Consider the following 26,742-nt stretch of genomic DNA (forward strand, 5'->3'; position numbering starts at 1 on the left):
CTTGGAAGAGAGACTCATTGACGCATGGTTGCGAGTCATCGAGCGCCGCGAGGTGGGGCGGCCCTCCACAACATTCACTTGTTGTGTTCCTTATGCTTTTTCATTAATGCTTCTGGCTTGCTAGAACATTGAGGAAGAAGTTAGCGGTGTTTGATTTGTTGTGATGTGATCGAGCAAGGTGAAGTGAAAGAAAGTGAAGTGAAGATGAATACAATATGAATGGAGAAAAGAGTGAAAACAATCACTACCGTTTACCATTGTGATAGTGACCATCGCTCTTCATGTTAATACCCGGACCATATATCTTCTAGTCGTACAGTCTGTCATCAGAAGAAGAACGAGGCTCCTCCAGAACCTCTAATCGGCTCCAGAGCTCTAGAAGGGCTTCATCGCCAATGTCACCAGACAAAGCCTTTTCGATATCCTCAATCTTCCACCCGTAATATTTACTTTCATAATCGGCAATGTAGATACTCGCGATGGTCTCGAATGAGGCAGGGGGGAGGAGATCCTTGTTGCTTCGAGCGCAATGAGCGAGGGCATCGGCGCGGGATTGTTGGTATGCCAACTCTAACCAGTGTCTCTCCAAGTTAAGTCGGGTGACACAACTTGCGTGCTGATCTGACGACAAATTTCTGTCATAAAACTTTTCGTCCAGCCTCCAAGGGCGGCGTTCGCACAGTGTCTTAGTGTCGGGTTTGAGCTGTGCCTCTGCATATGTCTGTTCTAGTGCTCTGAACTCCCAAAGAATGAGATCCTCTTTCTCGACACAGATTCCGTCTGGACACAGCCGCTGGATTTGCCGTTTCGCTTCTTCGTAATCCTTATCGTGTTGATCGATTCTGTTCTTCGCTCTTTCCGCCTCCATTCCCATCCTGTTCAATTCTCCAGTGGAATATTCGATCTCCCCGTCAAGCTCATGATCCTGATATCTTTGTCGAATTCTCTTGGTATAGTAGATGTTGGCTGGATCATCTGGATCATCCTGGTAAGTTCTGACCTGTTGGAAAGCACCTTCGGCCCAGCCTCGTCCTGACGGCTTATGCTGCGCGCGGATGAAGTCAGCCCGAAACTGATTGATGTCAAGCTTTTCGGGCCAGCCGTTCTTGATCAGGAGCGATGATGTGAGGTTGTGGGACGGTGGAAGGATGCGCGGATCAGCGGGTACATCAGCGGGGTTCGCGGCCACCCATGGTGTCCATGCTGTGCTCCGATATGCGTCTCTGATCCTCCTCAAGAAGGTTGGCGCATCGGTCCATCTCGTCCAATCACGGCTGTGCCTGTTCACCGAGAGAATTCCCGTTGAGTTGATCGCTCCAATGACAGGGGTGTCTTCCCATCTGTGACCAGATCTGTACTGTTCGCTCTTGTATGGACCTCGGAATTGAACCAAGCACCCATTGACTTGTGGCTGGTAATCACTCCTCTCCTCTCCTTCATAGATCCTAATTGCATTCTTCCTAGTGTCATATTGGACTTGCCAACTTCTGTAGAGATCCCAGCCATCCCAGCCGCCATTGGTCAAGTGGACCGTTCCTGGCCGCATGAGGAACGAAGGGTCTTTGTCTGCTTCGTCAGGATCACAGCCGTAGCCCAAGAATTTATCTACCCGGAAATCGGAAAAAGTGCCACCCCATAACCAATGGTCATCGTCGAGTAGTGCGGCGTCTACATATGGGAGGATCTCCATTAAGCGCAGGTCGGCTGCATCGCGCCTGCAGGGACTGGCTGTAGAATTGATTTGGTGTGGGCCACGCTTGATAGAGTCATGCGGAATGAACGAGGCATTTGCTAGCATGGTGTAGATTTCGTCCATCAAGGCAGCAACTTCCTGAAGTTGGTCTTCATTGTAAGTCTCGACGACCTGAATATCGACGTCATTGTCGTGAGGTGATGGTGAGCTTGTGGTAGCGGAAGGGCTGTAGATGCGGTAGAAGCCCAGGAAAGCGATGAGAACTACAACGAACACGACTAATGGGTCCTGATATCGTTTTCTCGTGGTAGAATCGCGTAGAGCCTGGCGAGGTGGCTCATCGTGGTCGTGCTTGGTCATTGGTAAAGACATGGGCAATCGCTGTGGGAGGCGGCTTCAGCGCTCCATGACCACGTCTGATGCGATAATAAAAGGATTCCGCCATCATTTCATGGGAACATTGAGGACAGATGTAGAATTCAGAGGTAGTCGGACGCCTGACGCGGTTTGACACGCTTGCACGTGCACGCATCCACATTTTCGACGATGAGTCGGCAGGAACATGGACGCCCCACCATAGGCAACGACATTCGGAGTTGTATACGACAGCTGCGGCTTGATGTATGGACCGAGAGAAAGCTTTAGACATTGAACAATCAGATCTTCGGTGTTACCATGTCTGACGGGGTCTCGACGAGGAAACTTGGTCAACTGCCGGCTGAAATGCTGGATTTCACGCTCCTCAAGACGTCAGGCTCGCTTGCGCCGCGACTCGGCCGCCTGTCGTTCCCGGGACGCAAGAGTATCCTTACACCCGCCTTTATTGGCAACACATCCAGAGGCGTCATACCCCATGTATCGCAGGACAACTTCCGACGGAGCGCCGATGTTGGTGGGGTATACGTCGCGCTCGAGGACTGTACGTAACGTTCCTCATATGTGCCACCAAGCACCGTTAACAGCATGCAGTCGTCGAGAAGCGCCCGCACAAGACTCCGCCAGTCTTCAAGTATGACGTGCCTGAGCCGTTGCGCAAGTTCATCGCCCTCCCCGAAGACACGCTTCTCGTCCTGGGTGCGCGTCGCAATCCGCCCATAGCCAGCCCTCACGGGAATACAGACACCGAGATACGCCTTCTGACGTCGGTCGGCTTCACGACTCTCAGCTCCGAGTACTATGCCGCCGCGGCACGCAAGCTGCAACCAGACATCGTCGTGGGATTGGGTGATATACCAGTCGGGCAGGAAGCCATCAGTCTCAAGCGGAAAGACCGGATGAGCGACAGGACCGAGGTGTGGCTGCGTGACATGGTAGCCAAGCAGGGCACTATCGACGAGGGCGAGAAAGCATGGAGCATCTTTGCGCCCATCCTGCCCATCGAGCGCGACCTACAGTCATGGTATCTGAATCACCTGCTAGACGATATGGTGGACAAGATCAGCGGCCTCGCCATCTACGACGCCTATCTACTCGACGACCTACCCGACCAGCTCCATCACCTCCCACGACTATCCTTCCACGTCCCTGCCAGCCCACAGGAGCTTCTTCGCCACGTGCGCATGGGCGTGGACGTCTTCACCGTGCCCTTCCTCGCCGACGCGACCGACGCGGGTATCGTCCTCGACTTCACCTTCCCAGCGCCCGTCGGAGACGGCAACACAAGCGCGCGCCGCTCGCTAGGCATCGACATGTGGAGCGGTGAGCATGCTTTGTCCGTTACCCCGCTATCTGAAGGCTGCACATGCTACGCGTGCACAAAGCATCATCGCGCCTTCCTCCAGCACCTGCTTGCTGCGAAGGAAATGCTTGGCTGGGTACTCATTCAGCTACACAACCACGCCATTCTCTCGGCCTTCTTCGCCGGCATTCGCGCCTCCATCGAAGCGGATACCTTCGACGCCGACATGGCCGCTTTCGAGGCCTATTACGAACCTACGCTTCCCGAGAAGTCTGGCCAAGGGCCCCGAGTTAGAGGATATCAGTTCAAGAGCGAGTCGCATGATCCGCATAGGGAGAAGAAGAACCCCAAGGCTTTCAAGAAATACAATGAAGAGACAATCTTGAAGCTGAAGGCAGCTCGTAGCCAACAAACAGAAAAGAGACCAGCAACCACAGACGTTGTTGACGACGAGGCTCTGCTGGGCTTGGTCCAATTGGACGAGTATGTTGTGGACGCGGATCCGGATACGCATATGAAAGACTTGAAGGTGAAATAGGATTGAAGGGCCTGGGTACTCCAAAGGATCATCCAAATACATTGCCTTCCCAATCCACGCGATCCATCGCCTAATACTACGCGTCTCTAGAGTCCACCGCATTTATGACCACATTGGCAAGCTCCCTACCCGTACGCGCATGCACCGCCCGCAGTCTGCCGCCTCTGGTCTGGCCTGGTGTAGCATAGCAGGATTCATCATATATCATCAGATAGAACATGTTTTCTATCAGATTGGACGTCACCAATGGCCCATCGTCAAGTATATCCACATACATCCATGTGGTTATATACTCTTTGCCCGGAACATCTTCGCCCCACATGAACGAGCTCCGGCGTATGCCCCCTTCCAGATCAGCTTGAACGACACCGACGTTTACGAACATTTCGGCCATCGCGAGGACTTGGTACTGCTGATCGATTTCGCAAGTCCTTGGGAACAGGATGATTTCCGCGAGAGCTGTAAATTGATCTTTGGCTGTCGTTTGCTGGACTTGCGTGGCATTGTCTGGGGCGCTTGGGTTGCTGGGTGCTTCGGTCCTGACCCTTGTGTTGTTACCGATATCTCTTTTCCAAATCCGTTCCCCGCTACTAGGGACGATGCCTGGCACGGCTGATAATCGCAATGGTATGTCAAGCTCGTCCAGGATCGTGTATTGGTTTGTGTCGTCTATCGAATGCGACACTTCGGTGGTGCTAGCCGGCATTGCGAGGGAGCGACTGGCCCAGAGGAAGAGAAAAGGGTAGAACATCATCTCGGCTTCCGCGAAGTTGCTGTGTTAGATGACAGCCAGCCGTGGACATCTTACCACCTGCCTTCTGATATGTAGTAGGAGGCCGTAAGAGGACCTGTTTACCAGATCGCGTAGCCGGCACAGCAAGCATCGAAAGTATTGCTACTTCACCATGTTGTACCACATACACAACTCCGAAGTGACGCCAAGATTGCACGACGTGTCAGAAGTAATGGTACCACAGCTACCCGGACTACTTCACTCTTTCCGGCGTGACCTGACTACCGCAAACATGTTTTCGCTGCAGATATGATACTCCTTGCGGCCCGGTCCATTCATTTCCGTTTGCCATTCGCCACATCCCATACAGGGCCACAGTATCCTTTCGTCCGCATTCCGGTCTCGCGCTTGCCAACGTGTAGCCACCAGCATGTCGCCCTTCACAGTATCAGCACCACGTTTCTAGATGTACGACGACGAAACATCGGCTACTCGTTACGAGGAGCAATCACCAGAGCAGCAATCACGATCGATGCGCACAATCTTCCAATAACACTAAGACTCGTGTGCTGTCTACATTAACATCCGCCATCATATGAACACAATAAGCGACGCCTCTCCAGTGGATTCGTCACATGACTGCAGTCCACTATACGTCTCTCTTGCCTCCCAACTATCCATTCCGGAACGCCCAAACTCAAGTCTACGGGTACTCAGAACTCGCAGACATATCCGCGATGGTACTTTGTCCCCCATGAACACCTGATCGTAGGCTCATCGTACTGTGGGTCTTCTCCACACTTTCCGACAGACTCATCTCCACATCGAATCTGGCCAGCGTCGACGCCATTGCCTTCGTAACGGCAGTCCTTTTTGCCGGGTACTTTGATAGGGAATGAAACCTGTAAGAAACATCCGAGGTCAGCATATTTTAAGTAGTTAAAGGATGGTTTACTTACTTCTTTACTGGGAAACGGAGGATGATCGATGGCGTTGGGACGGGAGTCTTTGCCTAATTCTGTATAATGGATTAGCTCAAAGGAATTGTTCTTTTCGTCGCCCCCACACGGTCCATATGCTATTCCTTGCTTCCCTCGTTGGGCGACGTAGAGGTATTTATCCTCATCCCAGACGCTGTACAGAAGTTGGAGGGAGAATTGAGGGGCCTGTTAAACTTTGGTATTAGTAAAGGTTACTCGCAGCCGCAGTCGCATAGACTAAGATATAAGACTTACATTTCTAGTGTTATGTGCCGCTATCGAAGTGCTTTCACTCGCCAAGGTTTCCAGAGGAGCTGCCGAGATGCAGGATAGACCGGCAAGTAGCCCGATAAATGAGTTATTGCAAATGAGCATAGTTGAGGGTAGTATTGTCGAAGCAGATGCGCAAGCCGTTTCTTCGCGAGTAAGTGAGAAAGAGATGATGGCTTGAGAAGCAAACTAAGGTACCAGACAATCGTGCAGTTGTTAAGTGATAATGGTATATCATGTATGGCGGTATAGAGAGAGAAGCCTTTGAGAGTAGTGAGAACTTCTCTTTTATAGAATCAGGTACGTCAGACTAAAAAATGTCAAGAACATTGTATCACTTCGATTGAGTACACCGCTTTATGCCTAGTATTGCTTCATAAAGTGTGCGCGCATTGTGCGAGACTAATAGAAAGAGTCGTCACTCTGTGATTCATGTGCAAGCATCGACATTCACATGTCTTCCAGACAAAGTTCTTTGAGCGCACGTAAAATCCTAATTGTATTCGCAGCTAGCATATGGATAGACTGGTCATGAGACATATATTCGTGGCAGCAAATGAGGTAAGTTAGCTGGACATCATACGCAGCTTAGTTAATGATGTTTTCACACTTCCAGCAATGAAAATGCGAGCATGAGGCGCATTGCGCTGGGTGCTCTTTTGCCACGTTATTACTACCGCATTGGTGGCAGTTCCAGTTGTAGGACACGGAGTCTACTAGATATTTGATGAAGGAGGTTACTGACATGCTGGCTTCGGTTTGGGGTTGGTTTTGTGATGGGGATTAGTGGTGTAAGTCTTGAGTATGATGGGATGATTTGTATTTAGACTTTTAGGTGGGAGGTGTGTTTGTGAACAGCGTTTGTGGTGTTTGATACGATGTTAACAATCGAGACAGAGCCTTGTGCGTGCGTGATGTTGGTAACCTTAGCATTATGTTTCTTGGTGTGAGTGGAAAAATGCCTAGGTAGTATCATGGAAGCGACTTCTGCAGCACATAGACAGGCATGCTTTTGGCCTCCGATACCTCATGAAAGCCGATGGAGTTAAGATACCAAAGACAGTATACGTAAATCTTATCCTTACATGGCACGTTCGGATCCGCAACATCGAAGAAGGATACCAATGACTAGTACTTCTCTTGTATTCGCTGATGAACTCACGCGTCTTTGCTTGGCTGAGCGACCAGATCCGCCCTCGATCGGAGTAAGAAGGTAAGAATGTCGGAGTGGTAAGAAGAGTTATGAAGGTAGTATGTAACCCTATTTACTGGGCGACGGTTTTATTGATTGACAGGCCGTGATCAACATCTCGGCGAAAGTAGCGATTGATTTCGGCGTTGGTGGCGAAGATGATCTCCGCATCTTGGGATCGCAAAACTCAGAGATAACCATGGAGATACTATACTGGCGCTTTGGTCTGGAGTCTAATCGTCAGAGTGAACGTAAATGTTCTTATCGGGCTAGCATCTTTTCTCAAGACAGTTGATTTTGTACTCATGCGCGACAATATCAGCATGCATCCGCTGGTTTATTCCCATCGCTCAGTGAGATGTTTGAGAAATGCCTTAACAAGAACTGACGTTGATATGTAATAAACTCAAGGCGCCGAACTAGTATAAGCTCTGCAATCCAGCGCGTTTCAAATATCGAGAAGAAGGTTGGATATGGCATATAGCCGTCCCACACTAGTGCAAACTCTATCTGTAAAAAGCACATGTCAACGTAGTTGAGCTCGGAGACTCCGCGGAACGCTTTGTCTGATACGTCTTGGGCCGCTCAACCTTAAATGTCGAAGTCAATGCCTCAGTCATCGCAGTCTTTCTGTAACTGTGGCGATTGATAGGTCTAAAACACGTATGTATTGCGAGAGTGGTGGCGAAAGAGACGCCGAGGCCGCTTCTTGTATATAACCCTCCCCCTACCCAGAAGCTTGGCGTGTATAGCTGTACGGGCCCCATTGCGGTCTTTTACAAGGGAGCATTAGAAGCGGCTATATCTGGATGACGTTGCTGTCAGACTGAAGATCCAAGAGACGGCATATCCTCGGGCCTCCCCCGCTCGGTATAGACCACGCAGTAGAGGTCGATAGGATCTGCCGGCTCGTACGAAATGCCAACCAATTGCTCTCCCGTAAGTGCTTATCGCAGCATACCCTACGCATATAACTTCACAGTACTCGGCGCTTCCGGACTTGCCGTTGCACCTTCAATCCCAAATCATCACCATTTCCATCTGCTTAGAACTGCCTACAATCTTATTCATCATGTCCGTCCTCGCTACCCAAGCCGAAGAACCCACGAAATGGGGCACAGCCACCGAAACAACAGCAGATCGCTACAGCCGCACGAATACGATGCAGCGCGGCTACGGCCATGCCCTGACAGAAATGATGAACATCTCCAAAGGCCAACACGTCCTCGTGGCTGCCTGTGGTCCCGGAAGCGACGTTCTCGACATTGCGCGAATTGTAGGCCCGACTGGGAAAGTCGTAGGGTTTGATCTAGACAAATACAGTATCAAGCGGGCACGCGAGGCCTTGGAGGAACATCCGGAGCTCAAGCACTACGTAGAGCTCCACGTCGCCGACGTGCACGATCTTTCCATGTTCGCAGGACAGAAGTTTGATGCCATACACTGCAACATGTCATACCACTGGTTTAGCGACAAACCTCTCTTCCTCGCTCAAGCCGCCACTTTGGCCAAGCCCGGCACTGCTATTGGTCTCGCGACTCAGGACGGCGCATTCCATCTACCCATCCAAGACGTCCGCGATGATGTCTTAGCGGAACTCGGCGAGCCTATAGATAATTTTATATGGCCTTCGACCCTGGCGGAGATGCAGCGCGATCTAAGCGCCGCTGGGTTTGGCGATGTGAAGGTATCGCGCGGTTTTGGCACGCGTACGCTGGAGAACGTGGAGGCGCTATGGAATTGGTGCAACGATAGCACAGGGAACAGGTTTGGCTACCATCTGCAGGGTGAAAAGGCGGAGCGAATGAAGGACATGGTCATGGAGAGGTTCCGCGGTTTGGCGTTGGATGATGGGCGCGCGATTTTGCAGTTCAAGCATCTGTCTACCGTGTCATACTATGGGCGCTAATGTGTAAGCATTTGGCTCAGGAGATTCTCGATAGCTTACGATACTCTAAATCTATACAAAGATGTCGGCGCATGCCTTCTGTGGGTGCTCGTGATGGCGGCTGAGTTGTAAGTTCTGGACGGACTGAACATCCGGAAGCTGAGGTGGAACAGAGGGCTCGTGCGCAGCCCCGCCATCTTCCCGGGATCGCCTTGACTGATCTGCAACCCTCCGTCCGTTCTCACGACCCTCCGACACTATGACGCATTAACGGCATTTGCCCCATCTCCTGGCTGATTGCGGATACAGTTTCTCGACATTGACGACCAGGCCGGCGTCAGATCCACACAATGTTGCATTTGGCTGTCCGCCTGATGAGCCCGCCAGCCCGTTCATGACGAGAGACCATCGAATCCCTGGAGGAACAATGTACATTCAATTAGATGAGCAAAACGATTATGTCCAACGTCGAACATGTCATTGATGATTGAATCAAGTAGATCCTCGACTGCTTAGGCTACATCAGATGCTGTACAACCGCCCTTCCATTCGCCTACACGACTGTAGCATTCTTCAAAGGCCAATTAATCCCCTTGTCAGCCGCCCCGGTGTTCCCCAGCCCTGCACAGTTATACAGCCCGACCGGGTTATTCTGCACAGCACGCAGATACTGTAGATCGACACATTGCTGCGTTCCACTGCTAGCAGCAAGGGCAATACGTCCATCAGCCATGGCGTTCCAGGTCTGCTGTTCACTCCCAGCAACGCATTCGCGGAGGTAGATGTTGGCCATGTCTTTCCAGCCAGACTTCGGTCCAGCGTCCATGCAGAGTGTTGTGGATGCGAGCTGGATGGAGGTGGCGTTATTGGGCGACTTGATGTACCATGATTGCGCCGGCGTAGACGTGAGGGTTTGCCTGAGATATACGTTAGCCGAATGCATTGGTATTAGAAGAAAAAGGAGACATTTGTCTTACACCACGAGTGTTGCTCCTGCGGCTCGTGACTTTGGTACAACGACGAATTTGGTATCTTGCGCCGATGTCATGTACACCGTACGGTAGCCTTCTGGTGCTTGTGAGAGACCGGTTGCAGTCAGCGCGAGAGCGATGAGAATAGTGGTGAGCATGCTTGCGGTTGTCGATAGTCTCAATGAAATATCATGATGCTACTCATGTTTGGAGAGATGCTCGCCTGATATAGTACTATGGTTTCGAACGACATTATAGAATTAATGTGCAATTAAGCTTCGTTACCCGGCTACTATCTATGCTTGACAACGAAACAAGCACTTATAGTAACTGTGCGGGGCATTAGTGTACTTCTTCGATGTGGGGCCGGTTTGGCTAGGGTGTATAGTAATCATGGCTCTATGGATAGTAATCTATTTTTTACCCGGCATCCATCCTACGTCGTCGGTAGTTGCAATCATCGCTGGATCTCAGATGTCCAAAAATTGGCTCGTCGTGTTGTATCATGCGTCTCGCCGTCCTTTCTGATACTCCTGGTCAAAACATTTATGCAGGGGAAGTCGTACCGCGCTTTTCCTCATCTCTTTTCTTGCCTTCCTCTTTCAGTTGGGCATCGTCCTTTCTGCTCAACTCCACCTGAGGCATCAGGAACCAAGCAGCGACGAATGCAAGCGCATTGAGCACTGCGCCGACGATGAAAACAATCCGGAAGCCCTGCTGATACGCTGCAGCAAGTGCAGCTCTGACGAGATCGGTACGCTCTTGGCCGACCGACTCCCGAAACATGTCTGGAGAATCGAGCAACAGCCGGATTTCTGGCCTCGAAAGCCCGTACGGAACCAGTGATGATCGAACCGCGTTGTTGATCACAGTGCCTGAGATCGCGAGGCCAAGGGTGCCGCCAAGATTGCGTACGAAGTTGCGCGTCGAGGTGACGACAGCCATGTGTTTGCGCTCTACCCCCGCCTGAACAGCGATGAGTGAGGGTTGCAGTGTGTTGCCAAGACCAAGACCAGCGAGCAGGCCATAGCCTATCTGCTTTCCGAGAGATGGGCTATCGAGTGTCGATATCAGGCCCAGACCAATCGCCCATATCGCCCAGCCTACCAGCAGGCACTCTCTGTAACGACCGGTCCAGTGTACAATAAGGCCTGACAGGGTGCTGAAGAGAGCTCATGTGAGAGTCAGACACGAACCGATACGAATGAGATACATTGTCTTACTTTGTGTGAGCGTGATGGGGAGTAGTAGCGCTCCGGACTTTACGGCTGAGTAGCCATAGACCAATTGGTAGAATGAAGGTATGTAGTAGACCTGAACAAGAAAGTTCCAGCCGTTCACGAACATGGTTAGCGCGGCACCGTTGACGACTTTGGATGTGAAGATAGTCACTGGTCTGAGTCAGCACGAAGCTTTGCCTGTTGCCTGGGGCAAACCTACTCGGTATCAATGGCACGCTGGTGCCTTTCCACTGCCACGCGACAAAGATAGCTGAGACTGCAATGCCAACTACCAGGGTTGCAATGACATGCGCCGATCCCCAAGCGTACTCTCCACCAGCCCATGTCAAGGCGAGCTAGGATGGTCAGCGTTGGCCAGGATGAATGACTGATGATGTCGCGCAACATACTACGAGCAATGCAGACCCAGCGAGAGCCAGGAACGCTCCGAAAAAGTCGATTGCTCCTAATTTCCTGATATTGTCAGTGTTTGACATGAGCGAAAGTAGCCAGTACTGACCTTTTCCAACTACCGTTGACCTTTCTGAGTGGCATGAAGAACATGACGGAGCCAGTGGTAAGTACGCATAGGAACAAGTTCAGCCGGAAGATCCACCTCCTGCAACTGACTTAGTCTTGTTTTGATTGGATGTCGGTAGGGTGTCCATACCAAGAATCGTGGCTTTGGGAAGCGAGTGCACCACCTATCACTGGCCCAATGCCATTCGCCAGAGCTACAACAGAGCCCTGACATGAAGTGAGCGGCATGCCACAGAACGCATTGCAACGTCACTTACAAGTATGCCCTGATACTTTCCCCTCTCGCGAAGAGGCACAATGTCCGATACGATCATCTGCGCAACCGTCATGAGGCCGCCACCTCCAACGCCCATGAATGCACGGAAGACGATCAGCTGCAGAGCGGAAGTTGCCAAGGAAGCAGCTAGTGAGCCGAGAAAGAAGATGCCAATGCCGATAACCAAGAGCACCTTGCGGGACCAAATGTCAGATAGCCGTCCGTAGAGGAGTTGGAATGACGTGGACGTCAAGAAGTATGCGCCTGCGATCCACGCGCTTTCGTTACTGGCATTAAGATCCTTGCTGACGATGGTCAAGCTAGCTGCAAGTGTTGTTTGATCCATCAAAGCCAACAAGTCGACGCTCGCGCAAGCAAGGAAAATCTGCTGATTCGTAAGTACCGAAAGGAAGAATAGCCGGGTAAGTACCCACCGTGATGATCGTCTTGACTGGTACATAGTCTTTGAAGTATGGAGTTAGCAAAATTCGGAATGTCATCTGCGCATACCGTACTGGTTTGTTCGTTGAATTCTGGAGGCTGTTTCGGCGCCTGAACAGAGGAGGGTTCCGCAAGAGATTTGTCCGGTGTGCTCATGGTAGCCTGGGGCTGATCTTCTGTCGCCATGGTTCAGAAAGGTTCGATGTTTCGTCTTCACGAAGTCTGTGGTGTCTTGGGATGGCTTGATGAAAGAATAGCACGACTCAACACGGGCCGAGCTCGACAGATATGATTACGACTTGAAGCGGTGGAGACAACGTCGGTGCAGATGCCAACGCAGTCTGGGACCGCAATCTGACATGTAGTACTCAACCTGGTCCATCCACGCCGATCATTTGATCTTCCACATTGTGTATACCTCCGAAAACGTAAGACGCCAGGAGCCGGATACATCCTTGCAAAGTGGGTGATGCAAACTAGATGTGTAAGCGTCTACGCTCGTGCCCTAGCTTCTTTGGTCCTGTTGGATGCCAATGTTCTTATGCCCAGGTACTATGACTGGCAGCTACCAGCAATTTGCAACAAGCAATTGGTGTCGCAGCACGTCCAGTTCGTGGCGCGCTCACCGGGAACGCTGTTGAGTACAATGAAGGCGACTATGCGCATGTGCTCCACGCAGGGGTGGGTTTCGGTGAAGAATTGCAACGTCTGCGCGTCAGACGTGCTTTCATACCCTGTCGTCGTGTCAGGCCGACACATGGCGAGGTTTATGACATTTGGAACTCCAGAACACCCGTGGGGTGGCCCATGTCGCGTCAACGCTAGTCCGAAAATACACTAGCACAAGCGCGTCTCGTCCTGACTCGCCGCCATCAATGTGCTCAATGTGCCTCAATGTGCCTCGAAGCCATCAACGACCATCACCATCCCGTCCAATGAGCCCTGTCAAGGAAACTCCTGTGTTACGCTCTCGCCCCTAAATTATAGTAACACGTCTTGGCCGATGCGGGACGTTCCCATGGCCGCAGCGGGAATCCTACCGTACGAGTCCCACTTCGGGATTGATCTTCGCCCCAGCACTAGCATCCATGAAGTGACACCGATGAGCACCTTCATCGTTGCATGTTGCATGATGCCCACGCAAAAATATCCCGGTGCTGTAGATCATTTGGTTCAATATCGACTTCGACAGGCAGGCTCCGATGTGTCACCGCGAAAGCGCTCAGTTAAAGAGCAGTCCGTTCCAGCGCTTGGGCTACACTCGTACTGTCTCGTACAACTTTTGCTCACTTCAATATGGTCTCACGGAATTACTTGAACGCCTATTCGGGCCCAGATGCTCTCCAGAACTACTTCGACCCTGACCGCACACCAATGATTCCTCTCGTTGAGATTCCGCCAAGCTTGAACCCGTACTACAACGATGGTGTCAGGATACATGCGAAGATGATGTCTATGCATCCCTCGAACAACGTCAAGATTATGCCTGGTATGTGCGAAGTAGAAGCGCGTATTCAGCATCTCACATTGCTAATGCGACGCCAGCGTTGAACATGTTGACCAAAGAGGTCCACCCGGAGAAGTCTAAGACAGTAGTCGAGTACAGTTCAGGATCTACCGTCATATCTCTGGCCATGGTGTCTCGTATCAATCACGGGATACAAGATGTTCGCGCCTTCTTGAGCAACAAGACTTCGGCTCCAAAACTTAGGCTCATGCAATTCTTCGGACTGGACATGTACGAGCGGGAATCATTTGTGTCTCGAAGCCATCTAACTCACTGGCAGTACGCTCTTTGGTGGCCCTTCTCAACCAGAACCACACGACGAACGCGGCGGCATACATCGAGCTAGAACCATGGCCGAAAAAGACGAAGCAATCCTCAACGTCAATCAATACGAAAACGACGCAGTAAGCTACCCCATCACCTTTAGTCGACGCGGCATAAGCTGATGTCTTAAGAACTGGCAATCGCACGTCAAATGGACCGGACCGCAAATCCATCAACAATTACCCAACATTCGTCTCATGTGCGCGGGCATGGGTACGTCTGGGACGATGACGGGGCTCGGGCAATATTTCAAGTCAGCGAAACCGTCTGTGGTTCGATTAGGGTGAGTCGACAGATTATCACCGTTTATGGAGATGTAGCCTAACCAAGTGCCCAGTGTCTGCACCGCCGCCGGCGATCGAGTTCCAGGACCTAGATCTCTCGCTCTTTTGAGCCCTGTCGAATTCCCATGGCGCGACTCCGTGGATGCCATTGAGGAGGTGGGCTCCAAGGATGCTTTCAGTCTATCCCTGGCACTCTGCCGCGCAGGTCTGGTCTGCGGTCCATCTTCAGGGTTCAACTTGCAGGGTGAGTGGAACCATCTCGCAGTACAAGTATAGCCGCTGACATTGTCAGGGCTGTTCAACTATCTCGAAAAGCGAAAAAATGACGGCACGTTATCCGACCTTGCCGGTGCCAATGGTATCATCGACTGCGCATTCGTGGCCTGCGATGGCCCATATCAGTACATCGATGAATATTTCGACAAGCTTGGAGATTCCGCTTTTCGACCTATACACAACGAGGTAAGAGGCGCTTTTTCCCTTGCTATCTTCGCGGCTGGCCCTAACGCTGTCGCGCTTTGTCAAACATAGCTAACATGACTGCAGAATCTCACCGCAGTCGACCTGTACCGCTACGACGAAGCCTGGGAACTCACACCTACGCGAGCGCTATCGCAGTTCGCTGAGACTATCGGCAAAGACAATGGTGCCGTGCTGCTTGATCTGAGGAAGCCAGAGGACTTTGTCACTAGTCACATCCCAGGATCGTACAACCTACCGCTACAAAGCCTGAATGCCTCTACACCGAGCCCGTTCTCGGATGCCGCGGTTCTCGAGAAGCAATGGAAAGAGTTGGAATCAACATTCACAAGCGAGCGAATTAGCGCGCATGACCTTGCTGGCAAAGATGTGTATATCGTTTGCTACGGTGGTGATACAGCCCGCGTCGCGACGAGCGTGCTTCGCGCCAAAGCCATCTCAGCAAGTAGCGTTAAAGGTGGCATCACCGCATTACGGGAGGAGCTTCCACATCTTCAGATGACCGAGCGCGGGAGAGGTTTGGTGCAGCAAGATTGGCTGAAGTCCCCGGATGTCGCAGTGAGAGAGTTGCGAGCCGATTCGTTGTCTCCGCAAATCCGGGGTGATGATGGGGTTGCAGTGCAGGTCAGGTAACGATACATTCGAACGATATTAGATATTTGCCTGGCATCAATACTTGGCAAAACGAACTCAGCGATTGTGACTCTTTCACGATGCTTTACAGCGTGCTAGCTCTTAGAGCCTGTTTAGCGATTATTGTATTTAATATAACGCTAAGAATATAACATTATACAACCTATTATATACCTACGTTTAGTAATAAGTAATTTATATAATAGTAGTAAGATGCGTTTTATAAAATATAATATATTTAAAAGCTATAAAATATATTATATTATAGTCTAATTAGAGTAGAGAATTTTATTATATAACTTTAGAAATTATTTTATACTTTTTAGGCGCTATATAAGTATATAATAGTAGTAGAATAGCTTAAATTAGTTAAAAAGGTAGTTATTATTATATAAGGTATAGTAAATTAAAGCTTTACTATATTCTACTACTACTTATAATAAAGTATTTTACTACTACTTATAATAAAGTATCTTACTACTACTTATAATAAAAGTATTTTACTACTACTTATAATAAAAGTATTCTACTACTACTTATAATAAAAGCATTTTACTACTATAGTATAATAAGAGTATTCTACTACTATAGTATAATAAAAATATCTTACTACTATAATAATTAGCCTACTAGCTCTAAGGCCTTATTATATTCTACTACTACTTACTTATATTAAGTTTATAGGTATTTTACTACTATAAACTAGCTTACTAGCTTTTATAGTCTTCTTACATTCTACTACTATTTATACGCTCTAACCTTATTATATTTTACTACTACTTATAATAAGAGTATTTTACTACTATAAACTAGCTTACTAGCTCTTATAGTCTTTTTATATCTTACTACTACTAATATACTTCTAAGCTTTTTATATATTTTACTACTACTTATAATAAAGTATTCTACTACTACTTATACGTCTTAACCTTTATATATTTTACTACTACTTATAGGCCTTTAACCTTTATATATTCTACTACTACTTATACGCTCTAACCTTTATATATTCTACTACTACTTATACGCCTTTAAGCTCTTTATATATTCTACTACTACGTACTAGCTTACTAGCTACTATCTTTAAAGTAGAATATTCTCTTAAAGTAGAGTAATTTTATAGTAACTTTAGAATCTACTAAGTAAATAAGAACTAAAGTAGCTTTACTATAAGATAATAGAAAGAGTATAAAATTATTAACTTACTTAGTAATATAGAAGAGTTAGAAGATAAGGCTAGAGATAATCTTAAGAATATAATAGTACTATACCTACTTAATCTACTAATATACTTCTAAGTTTATACTAAGTTAGAATAAAATAGAAGCTTTACTTTACTTATAGTAAGCTACCTTAGTAGGTACTATTAACACTAAAGGCTCTACTTATAGTAAGCTATCTTAGTAGATACTATTAACGCTAGAGGCTCTACTTATAGTAAGCTACCTTAGTAAGTACTATTAACGCTAGAAGCTTTGCTTATAGTAAGCTATCTTAGTAGATACTATTAGTGCTACTAATACTTAATACTCTACTTATATAGTTTTAGTATACGTAGATAATAATAGCTATAGTAGCTAGTACTATACTTATATAGTAAGCTACTTTAATAGTAACTAGTAGTACTATTAATACTATACTTCTTTTTACTCTTATTAATAGCTATAATATACTAGTAGCTTTATATTCTACTACTATAGTAATTAGCTCTTTAGTACCTAAGGCTTTATATTCTACTACTATAGTAACTAGCTTACTAGCCTCTAAGGCCTTACATTCTACTACTATAATAACTAGCTTACTAGCCTCTAAGGCCTTATATTCTACTACCTTATATTCTACTACTTTATATACGCTTTTTCTTATATTTTTCTACTTACTAAGCCTACTACTCTAGTAGAACTTAGACTATACTCTCTCTAAAAAGCTTTCTATTAAAATAGTCTAAGTATATAATAATACTATAGATAGAAATAAAGCGTTATATTTTACTACTTTATATCTATTCTATATCTATAAAGATAGTCTAGGCGTATAATAATACTATAAATAGAAATAAAGCGTTATATTTTACTACCTTTTACTTATTCTAAGTCTATAGATATTCTACTACTATAGTAACTATCTAATAAGCTTCTAAGCTCTTATTATATTTTACTACTACTTACCTAAACTAGAAATATAGATATTTTACTACTACTAGAATTAAGGTATTTTACTACTTTATATAAGTAAAAAAAGGTAAGAAAAAAAAAGTAAAAAGAAAGAATAGATAGACTAGAGATTAAACTTAGAATCTTTATAAATAAATATTATAGTTAGATAGTAAGTATATAAGAGAAGTAAAACAATCTAAGTTAAGTTCTATCTACTAATATATATCTATAGCGCTCTACTACTAAGCTATTTATTTATATTACTTAATAAATAGTAGTTACCTTAGTTAGTATATATAAAATAGTAAGAGTATAGTAGTAAGAGTATAGTAGTAAAAGTATAGTAGTATACTATTACTACTAGTAGAGCTAAGAAAGGCTATAGCTAACTACTTAGTCTCTTTATCTAAGAAACTAAAAAGTAAAGCTTTCTAGTAGTAGAGCTAAGAAAGGCTAGTGCCTTTTTCTAGATATACTATCTTACTTAGAACTTTCTTTCTTATACTAAACTTAGTAGAGGTAAGTAGAGAAAAATATTAGTAATAATCTTAATAGCTAGTTTATATACTATAAGTAGAAAAGTACTACTTTTATTATTATATAGCTTTTGCATTATATTATTATTACTATCTAGTTCTTTTATTATTATAGTTTTATATTATACTACTACTACTACTAATATATATAAAGGCTGCGTCTACTAAATAAAAGTACTATTCTCTAGGCGTAGAGGCGTTTTTATAGCGTCTACGTAATAAGAATATACTCTAGGCGTAGTAGTGTTTATTTATATTTATTTAGTTTTATATATTATACTACTACTATAGTTTTATATTTATTTAGCTAGTTTTACGTATTTTACTACTAACTTTAATAGTAGAGAAGAAGTAAAGTAAAGGTATAAATAGAAGCGTAGTAGTAATACGTATACTTAGCACTATTATTATTAGCGCTTACTATCTATCTATACCTATATTCTTATAATATATATAAAGATTCTAAGAAATAATATTATACTACTACTACGTTTATATTATAGCTTAGCTATATTCTAACTTTAATATAAACTTTAATACTAACTTTAAGTCTAACTCTATTTTATAAAACTCTAATAGTTTACTAGAGTAAGATAATATAGAAGAATAACTAGAAGAAATAGACGTTAATAAGAATAACGCGCAAAAGCTACGTAATACTAAAGTCTATAGCTTATTAGTTAAGGTCTTTTAAGTAATAGCTATAGCTATTATAGATATTATAGAATAGATAATACTTTTTCTAAATTATAATACCTAGAGTTTTTAGCTCTTTCTAATATTCTATTAAATACACGTTATATATCTTATATATAGAAGTAATAAAGAGTTTTGCGTAGCTATATAGATAGATAAAGTAGTATTCTAAAGACTCTACGCGTAGTATATAGATAAAATAACTATAAGCTAGCTAAAGTAAGAGTATAATACTATAGTATACTTAAATAAGTAGTTAATAATATTTCTTAAGTATTATAAGTATAAGAAAACTATAGCGTTAAGCTCTTAGTTCTAGAGTTACTCTAAGAGCACTATTTACTACGTAATTAATAAGTATTTAGTAGAGCTTTATTATCTATTTAAAGAGACTATATAACTACTTAGTAATAACTATACGCTTTTAGATAAGGTTAGACCTAGTATACGCTACTATTTATAGTTCTTAGACTATATTAGTACTATAGATAGTATCTTTATACGCGCTTTTATATAGTAGAGCCTTAGTAATAAAAAGGCTTAGTAGTATTAGAAGAACTACTATACGCAAAATATTCTTAGTATATATAACTTTAACTCTATATTTACGTACTATCTTACTAAGTAGAAAGGCTAGATATATAACGTAAAGATCTTTAACTATATAGTATATCTATATAGTCTTACGCTACTTTATAGTAAATATCTACTTATAGACTTTAAGTACTCTTTTACCTCTATTATAATAATACTATATTCTTATACTTAATATTACTTAAGAGAGTTTAATAGTAGAGTTACTAGAAGAGAAGCTTAAAATAAAGAAGAATTATTTAACTACTAATACTTCTCTCTTTATATAACTATTAAATAAGTCTAAAGTATATTTAAATAGTGTTAGAGTATTTAGTAAAGCCTTTCTAGGCTAGAGTATAGTATTAAGAAGTAGATTCTCTTTATAGAGATGTTAATAAGTATTAATAACTTTATTAATAGATAGTAGCTACATAATATACTAGAGTAAGAAATTAAGTAAGAAATAGAGAAGAACTCTAATAATAAGCCTTCTAATAATTCTAAACTAGTTAAAGCTAAGTAAGTAGCGTAACTAGTAGAGAAAGCTATAATAACTAGTTCTACTAAGAATAGTAGAGAGATGTCTTAGTAGTAGAATATAATTACTAGTTAGATATAAGAGTATAAGTTAGCTACCTAACACTTAAGAGTAGAACGTAAGTAGCTTTATATACGCTTAAGAGTAGAACGTAAGTAGCTTTATATATAGTAGATACTACTATAAATATATATATTATATTATTATAAATAGAGGTAGTAGTAGTAATAAAGTTATAGTAGGCTTATTTATTTCTACTCTATGTCTAGTAAAGGTATATAATATAAGTAAGTATATAGAGTTATTTTTAGATTTATAAATAGAAGAAATATAGTAAAGTAAGTATAAATAGAGAATAAAAAAAGAGAGAAGAAATATAGAAAATTAATATAACGCTACTATAGAAATAAGTATACTACTAATTCTTTATAAGCTACTCTAACGCCTTAGTTTTATAAATTTAATTTTTTCTTAGAGCTAACTTATTCTTTTTATTTAAGGTTCTTTTTTTATTAGAGTATAATAAAAGGTAATTCTCTATAAACTAAATTAATATTAAAGTATTATAGAAATTTTATATTCTTTTAGTTAACTTCTTCTCTTTAGTAAAGGTTTTTTCTTTATTTAAAGTTAAGAGAAGAATCTAGTATAGAATTTAGTTATTATCTAGGTTAAATTTAATCTAGTTATTATTATAGCTAGAGTAAGAGACGTATTACTTAGCGCGTAGAAGTTTTTATTATCTCTATATATATAAAGAGACGTTAATATTTTCTCTCTTATTTATTTACGCTTATTATTTTTTAAAGTAGTAAGATTAAAGTATTTTATCTTTTTAGAAAAGCTTAACTTTATAAAAGTAGATAGCGTACTTTAGGTTATAAGTAAGTACGTAGAAAGACGTTACTGCGTTATTTATAATAGTAGCTTTAGCTTTATTATCTAGCTCTTTTTATAAATATAGAAGAAAGTTACTTATCTAAAGTACTTATAGAGTAAAAACTAGCTTCTAGATAAAGGTAACCTTCTAATTAACTATCTATAGATAGTCTAGTAAGCGCTTAACACTTTAGAGTATAGCCTTTATCTAGACTTTTATACTACTATTAGTGTAATAATATAGTATATAGATAAGGTATTATACTAGTATATATTATTTAACGTTATTTATATAATTAATCTACCTAGTAAGCTTTAGTATAGAGATTACTATAATAACTAAAGCGTTAGCTTTATTATAGATAGCGTATTTAAGAGCTTTCTTATAGTAGAAGAAGAATTACTTTAGTTTATATAGTTTTTATAGACTTTTATTATTATAGCATACTACTAGATACTTAGTTATCTACTAACAGCGCTACGCAGAATTATAGGTATAGATAGTATTACTAATAACTCTAAGTAACTCTAGTGTATATTCTAGGCCTAGCGCTACTAATTATATCTTATTCTAGTAGCTTATAGTCTTTTTAGAAGAACCTATATCTATATAGATTAGGTATAACTAAAAGTCTTAGTTTTAGAATACTTTATTACTATTATTACTAGTATTATTCTTTACTTACTTATTAGTACCTATATTATTATTATTTATATTATTTACTTTTTAAGTAGCTAAAGAATCTACTTTTCTCTTCTAGTCTTTACTATAGTAGGCCTTAATATAGTCTTCTATAGTAGTAATATAGTTATAGATATCTCTAATTAAATTAATCTACTCTTAAGAGTAAGAGTTTCTTTTCTACTAGGTACTAATAGTTCTATAATAAGAAGATACCTAGTTTTACTATTCTTTTATAAAGTTAAGACGTATACTATCTAGTACTAAGAAAACACTACTATTACTATTTAAAAGCTCTACTTATATATATATATATTACTTAATCTCTTATATCTTTATATAAATCTAAGTTAGCTTAAATATATATATAGAGGCTAACCTCTTTACTATCTACGTAGTAATCTTAGTATTATTATTATTAAGTCTAGTATTATAGTATATCTTAATTATAATATTAATTATATTCTCTATCTATACTTATTTTACTAAAGCTTAACTTTTAAAAGCTTATATTATTTATATTACTTATATTATAGTGTTTTGTATATTCTATATTACTTATAATTCTCTACTACTACTAAAGTTATATAATAGCGTAGTAGTTCTATAAAGTAATAGCTTATTACGCTAGAAGAAGGTAGTAGATTAGATTAACGTAGGTATATACTATAGCTAGTAGAAGATTATAGGCGCTATATTTTTATATATAGATATAAACTAGAAACTATATATAAATGTAGTAGACGTAGAAGCTATAGATAATAAGTAACTATATAGTGTTAATAAGTTATCTTAAGTTATAGTAGTAAAGGTAGATACTATAGATATAGAAGTTTATATAGAGCGTATTCTAAAATAGATTAGTATAAGAAAGTTACTATAATAGAGGTATTTAGGTAGCTTATTCTCTAGCTTAATATCTAGCTTATCTTTCTACTTATTCTCTAGCTTAATATCTAGCTTATCTTTCTACTTATTCTTTAGCTTAACTTCTAGCTTATTCTTAGTTACGTTAGAGTTATTAATATAGTTATCTAGCACGTTCTCTTTATTAGATAGCTTAGGTAAAAGCCTATTATCTAATATATTATTATTTATAGCTATATACTTATTAGTAGTATTATAGTTAGTAGTTATAAGTTTATACTAATTACTATACTTACTCTAAGCTTTTCTATTAATAAAGGCTTCTCTCTTAGTACTTAAGATAGCGTAGTATTATTATCTCTAGCTTTACTCTTACTCTAACTATTAGTCTTACTAGATTACTTATTTTTTTTTTTATTTTTAGTATTAATCTTCTTATTAGAGAAGAACCTAGTAGGTTACTTTTTTATTTCTTATAAGATAGAAGAGCTAAAGTTAATAATCTTATCTATATACTACTTAGGTATACCTATATACTAGCGTAAAGGCGCGTAAGTAAAGGCTAGAGATAGTATATTATAGTCTAAAGACGCTATAGCTTATAAGTATATATCTAGATAAATATAAAGAGATAAGTGTAATAAGTTAAAGTACTACACTTATATAGTTATAGAGATATAGCTAGATAATAAGTATATTATTACTAAGATAAGTACTCTTTTTTTTAGTGTAACTTTATATAATTACGCGTAGATAGAACTCTATATAAAGTAGTATATATATATTAAGTTTACTTAGCTTATTACACTTAGTCTAATACTATCTAGTTAATATATACTAAGGTCTTAGTACTTATAGTAGTTTATATTTCTCTTATATTAAGCTAGCGAAGCTACTAGAAGTTATTATTATTATTATTTTATCTATTACTCTACGTGCTTTGCACCTCTTCTCTAGACTAGTAAGTATAGTAACTAGTAATAGAGCTTTTATTAGCGCCTCTTAGGTACCTCTAGCTAGAATATTCTATATCTACGTAACTAATAAGGCACTAAGCCTAAAAGATTATAGTAGTAAGATAAATAACTAAAAAGCTTTAAAAAAGGCGTATAATCTACTTTATATTAAATAGAACACTAACTTAAAAGATAGTTATCTTTTTAAGCTTTTATAATAGTATTAGAGATATAGTACTTATAAAGAGTTAATAGTATAATAATAAAGAGTATAGTATGTACTAGGTACTAATAGGTAGATTAGCAAGATAGGCTCTTTAATGTACTAGTTAATAAAAAAGCTTAGTTTTATACGTTATCTATAGCTTTTATAATATAAAGATAGTTATTTTTCTCTTTACTTAATTCTTTATAAAAGAAGCTATATAAATATAAGCTTTTCTATAATACTAATAGCGCGCGTATATACTACTAGAGATTATAATAAGATTACTAATAGTAATACTTCTAATATCTAGCTTATAGTAATAGTAGTTAACGCCTTTACCTAGGTAGTAGAAACACGCTATTTTACTTATTAAGATCTTACTAAGGCTAGTTTTTATAATTTTTATAACATAGTTAAACTAAGCCTAGTTTTACTTTTTATTATAGTTAGTAAAGGCTTAGCTATCTTTATACTACTACTTTCTAACTTACTAATATAAAATATAAATACTAGTAGACTTCTACGCTAGAGTTATAGAAGTATTCTAAACAAAGCGTAACGCGTTAGAAATAAATACTACTAACTACTTCTTAAACTCTATAGAGTCTTAGATAAGTAGGCACTAGTAGCTTATAAGACTACTAGTAATAATAGTAGTAAAGTTAAAGACTATACTAAACGTATTAGTAGTTACTATAATATAGATTAAACTTACTTACTAGCTACTAGAATAAAACTTAAGGTCTTCTAGAAGTAGTAGACCTTAGACTTTAAGTAATACTATAGAATTACCTACTAAGAAATTATTCTTACTTACTAGTACTTAGAAATTATCTCTAACTAGTGTTATTATTATTAAAGTAAACGTAGACCTATTATTATTATTATTATTAAAGATACTTATTATCTTCTCTATTTTAAAGTTTTTATTTAAGTTCTTAAACTAGATAGATTCTTTTCTCTCTCTCTCTTTATTATTATTATTATATTCTAACTATACTAGTAGATATACTACGCCTAAGGTAGGTACTATAGATAGTACTAGTACTACGTAAGTTATTATCTCTAGACTAGTTATTATAGAAAACCTAGCTAGATAGACTAACACTAGTAGAACTTTATAAAGTATTAGTATAACTATCTTTAGGTAAGTATAATATTAATACGTACTATCTTATAATATACGCTAGTAGAAGTTTCTAGTGCTTCTTATATAGAAATAACTTATTTCTTAGATTCTATACCTAGACTGCGTTATTACTAGCTTATTCTACTAGAGTAGAAAAGAACCTAAGCTTAGTCTTAGATATACTAAAAAATAAATTATATAAGTATAAAGGTATAGAGTATATCTTATAAGCGTTATAAGTATTTAAAAGTATATAATATATAGTAAGTTTATAGTAGTATAGAGTTCTTAAAGAGTAAAAAGCTAAGGTAGTAATAATAAGTATAATAATAATAGTGCTAAGGCTTACGTATAGTCTTTTATAAACGCTACTTTTACCTCTAAATAATACTAAAATAAATATTATAGTCTTATTTATAAGCGTTTATATTAATTAATATATATTAATACTCTTCTTTTTTACTTATAGTAGTATCTAGTAGTAGTAACTCTTATATAAGTATATTTATAAAGTATAGTAATAATAGTTTTCTATATCTAACTAAACTATAGCGCTAGAGTTTATATATATTATACTTAAAGTATTTACTTTCTTCTTATATTCTACTACTAGCGTCTTATAGTTACTTTCTATATTCTACTATCTTTACTTTCTACTATCTTCTTATATTCTACTACTATTTTATTATATAGTATACCTTCTAACGTAGTAACGCCTCTACTATATTTATTATATATCTCTTATCTTTACTATTTTTATTTTTACTACTTACTACTAAGGCTACTATTAATACTAGCTATAGCAGTAATATATAAGTAAGGCCTTTCTCTTTTCTACTTTATCTTTCTACTACTCTCTTTCTTTTACTTCTATACTTCTATACTAGTAATAGTAATAGTAACTACTACTATCTCTTATAGAGTTTCTAATCTAATATAAAGTAAATCTACTCTTTACTACTCTTCTTTAGAGCTTTACCTATTAGTATCTACTTTAGTAGATATAGTCTACTTTAACTATTAGATTTATAGAAGATACTAGCTTTTATACTACTAGTAGTAGAGTTTTATAAGCTAAACTTTTAGGTGCTTATAAAGTTATAGAAAACTAGCTACTTACTATAATTTTATTAGCGTTTAAGTGTTTTTACTTTATATATCTTAAATAGGCTACTTTCTATTATACTTTATCTAACTTTAAGTCTTCTTAGAGCTAATTTTAAGCTTCTACTTAATAAGTTTATAAGCCTCTACTTAATAAGCTATATACTTAGTAGAAAGAGAGAAATATAGATACTTTACGTTATCTATATATTATCTTATAATATATAACTATAATACTAAGTTTACTAATTATTTTCTAAGAGAGTTATAAGTTAGTACTTATAACTAGCTAATAGACTCTATAAGACTTATACTTAGTTAACTTATATCTAATACTTTTAATTATCTATTTTATCTTTTATATATACTCTTTTAAGTATTTTTTACTAGTTTACTTACTTTAGTTATACTAGTCTACTTATATTAACTTTAGATTTAAGTAATAGTTATCTTTAATAGGTAGAAGTAGTTACCTAGCTCTTCTTCTATAAGTATAGTAGTTTAACTTTATCTACTTCTATTAGTTACCTAGTACTTTACTTTATACTAAATATAGATAAGCGCTATAAGAGAAAATATATCTAACTAATAATTATTCTCTAGATCTCTACTTAGTGCTACTCTTTAGCTACTATTTAGAACTAGAGGTATTCTTTATATAGCTTATAGTATTAGTAGAAAAGAGTACTAGAATTTATTCTTATATTCTAGAAAGTTTATAACTTAGAGGTATTTATTATTAGACTCTATACTTTGCTAGGCTAATAAAAAATACTATTACTTTACT

The 26,742-nt window shown here is 40.0% G+C and overlaps 6 protein-coding genes across 6 annotated transcripts; 3 read left to right on the forward strand and 3 right to left on the reverse strand.

Moving 5' to 3' along the window:
- Positions 1-307: 307 nt before the first annotated feature.
- Positions 308-2,053, reverse strand: J4E87_000599 (uncharacterized protein; the record flags this gene model as incomplete). Its single annotated transcript, XM_049372254.1, has 1 exon — positions 308-2,053. The coding sequence occupies one exon, from the start codon at positions 2,051-2,053 to the stop codon at positions 308-310; it is 1,746 nt and encodes a 581-aa protein (XP_049238388.1).
- Positions 2,054-2,416: 363 nt separating this feature from the next.
- J4E87_000600 (uncharacterized protein) lies at positions 2,417-3,909 on the forward strand (the record flags this gene model as incomplete). Its single annotated transcript, XM_049372255.1, has 2 exons — positions 2,417-2,612; positions 2,663-3,909. 2 exons carry the CDS (start codon positions 2,417-2,419, stop codon positions 3,907-3,909), a joined length of 1,443 nt encoding a protein of 480 aa, XP_049238389.1.
- Positions 3,910-8,156: 4,247 nt separating this feature from the next.
- On the forward strand, positions 8,157-8,993 carry J4E87_000601 (uncharacterized protein; the record flags this gene model as incomplete). The annotated part of the gene is made up of 1 exon (XM_049372256.1): positions 8,157-8,993. The coding sequence occupies one exon, from the start codon at positions 8,157-8,159 to the stop codon at positions 8,991-8,993; it is 837 nt and encodes a 278-aa protein (XP_049238390.1).
- A 532-nt stretch (positions 8,994-9,525) lies between these two features.
- Positions 9,526-10,101, reverse strand: J4E87_000602 (uncharacterized protein; the record flags this gene model as incomplete). The annotated part of the gene is made up of 2 exons (XM_049372257.1): positions 9,526-9,889; positions 9,950-10,101. The coding sequence occupies 2 exons, from the start codon at positions 10,099-10,101 to the stop codon at positions 9,526-9,528; spliced, it is 516 nt and encodes a 171-aa protein (XP_049238391.1).
- Positions 10,102-10,489: 388 nt separating this feature from the next.
- On the reverse strand, positions 10,490-12,586 carry J4E87_000603 (uncharacterized protein; the record flags this gene model as incomplete). Its single annotated transcript, XM_049372258.1, has 9 exons — positions 10,490-11,115; positions 11,167-11,334; positions 11,384-11,519; positions 11,574-11,637; positions 11,684-11,782; positions 11,834-11,910; positions 11,961-12,344; positions 12,394-12,422; positions 12,475-12,586. The coding sequence occupies 9 exons, from the start codon at positions 12,584-12,586 to the stop codon at positions 10,490-10,492; spliced, it is 1,695 nt and encodes a 564-aa protein (XP_049238392.1).
- A 1,110-nt stretch (positions 12,587-13,696) lies between these two features.
- On the forward strand, positions 13,697-15,628 carry J4E87_000604 (uncharacterized protein; the record flags this gene model as incomplete). The annotated part of the gene is made up of 7 exons (XM_049372259.1): positions 13,697-13,889; positions 13,946-14,138; positions 14,188-14,311; positions 14,363-14,514; positions 14,569-14,759; positions 14,808-14,977; positions 15,062-15,628. 7 exons carry the CDS (start codon positions 13,697-13,699, stop codon positions 15,626-15,628), a joined length of 1,590 nt encoding a protein of 529 aa, XP_049238393.1.
- Between the last annotated feature and the right edge of the window lie 11,114 nt (positions 15,629-26,742).

Source organism: Alternaria ethzedia (genome assembly GCF_023757985.1).
Source record: "Alternaria ethzedia strain BMP 0044 chromosome Unknown scaffold_1, whole genome shotgun sequence".
In the NCBI taxonomy this organism is placed as follows: Eukaryota; Fungi; Ascomycota; class Dothideomycetes; order Pleosporales; family Pleosporaceae; genus Alternaria; species Alternaria ethzedia.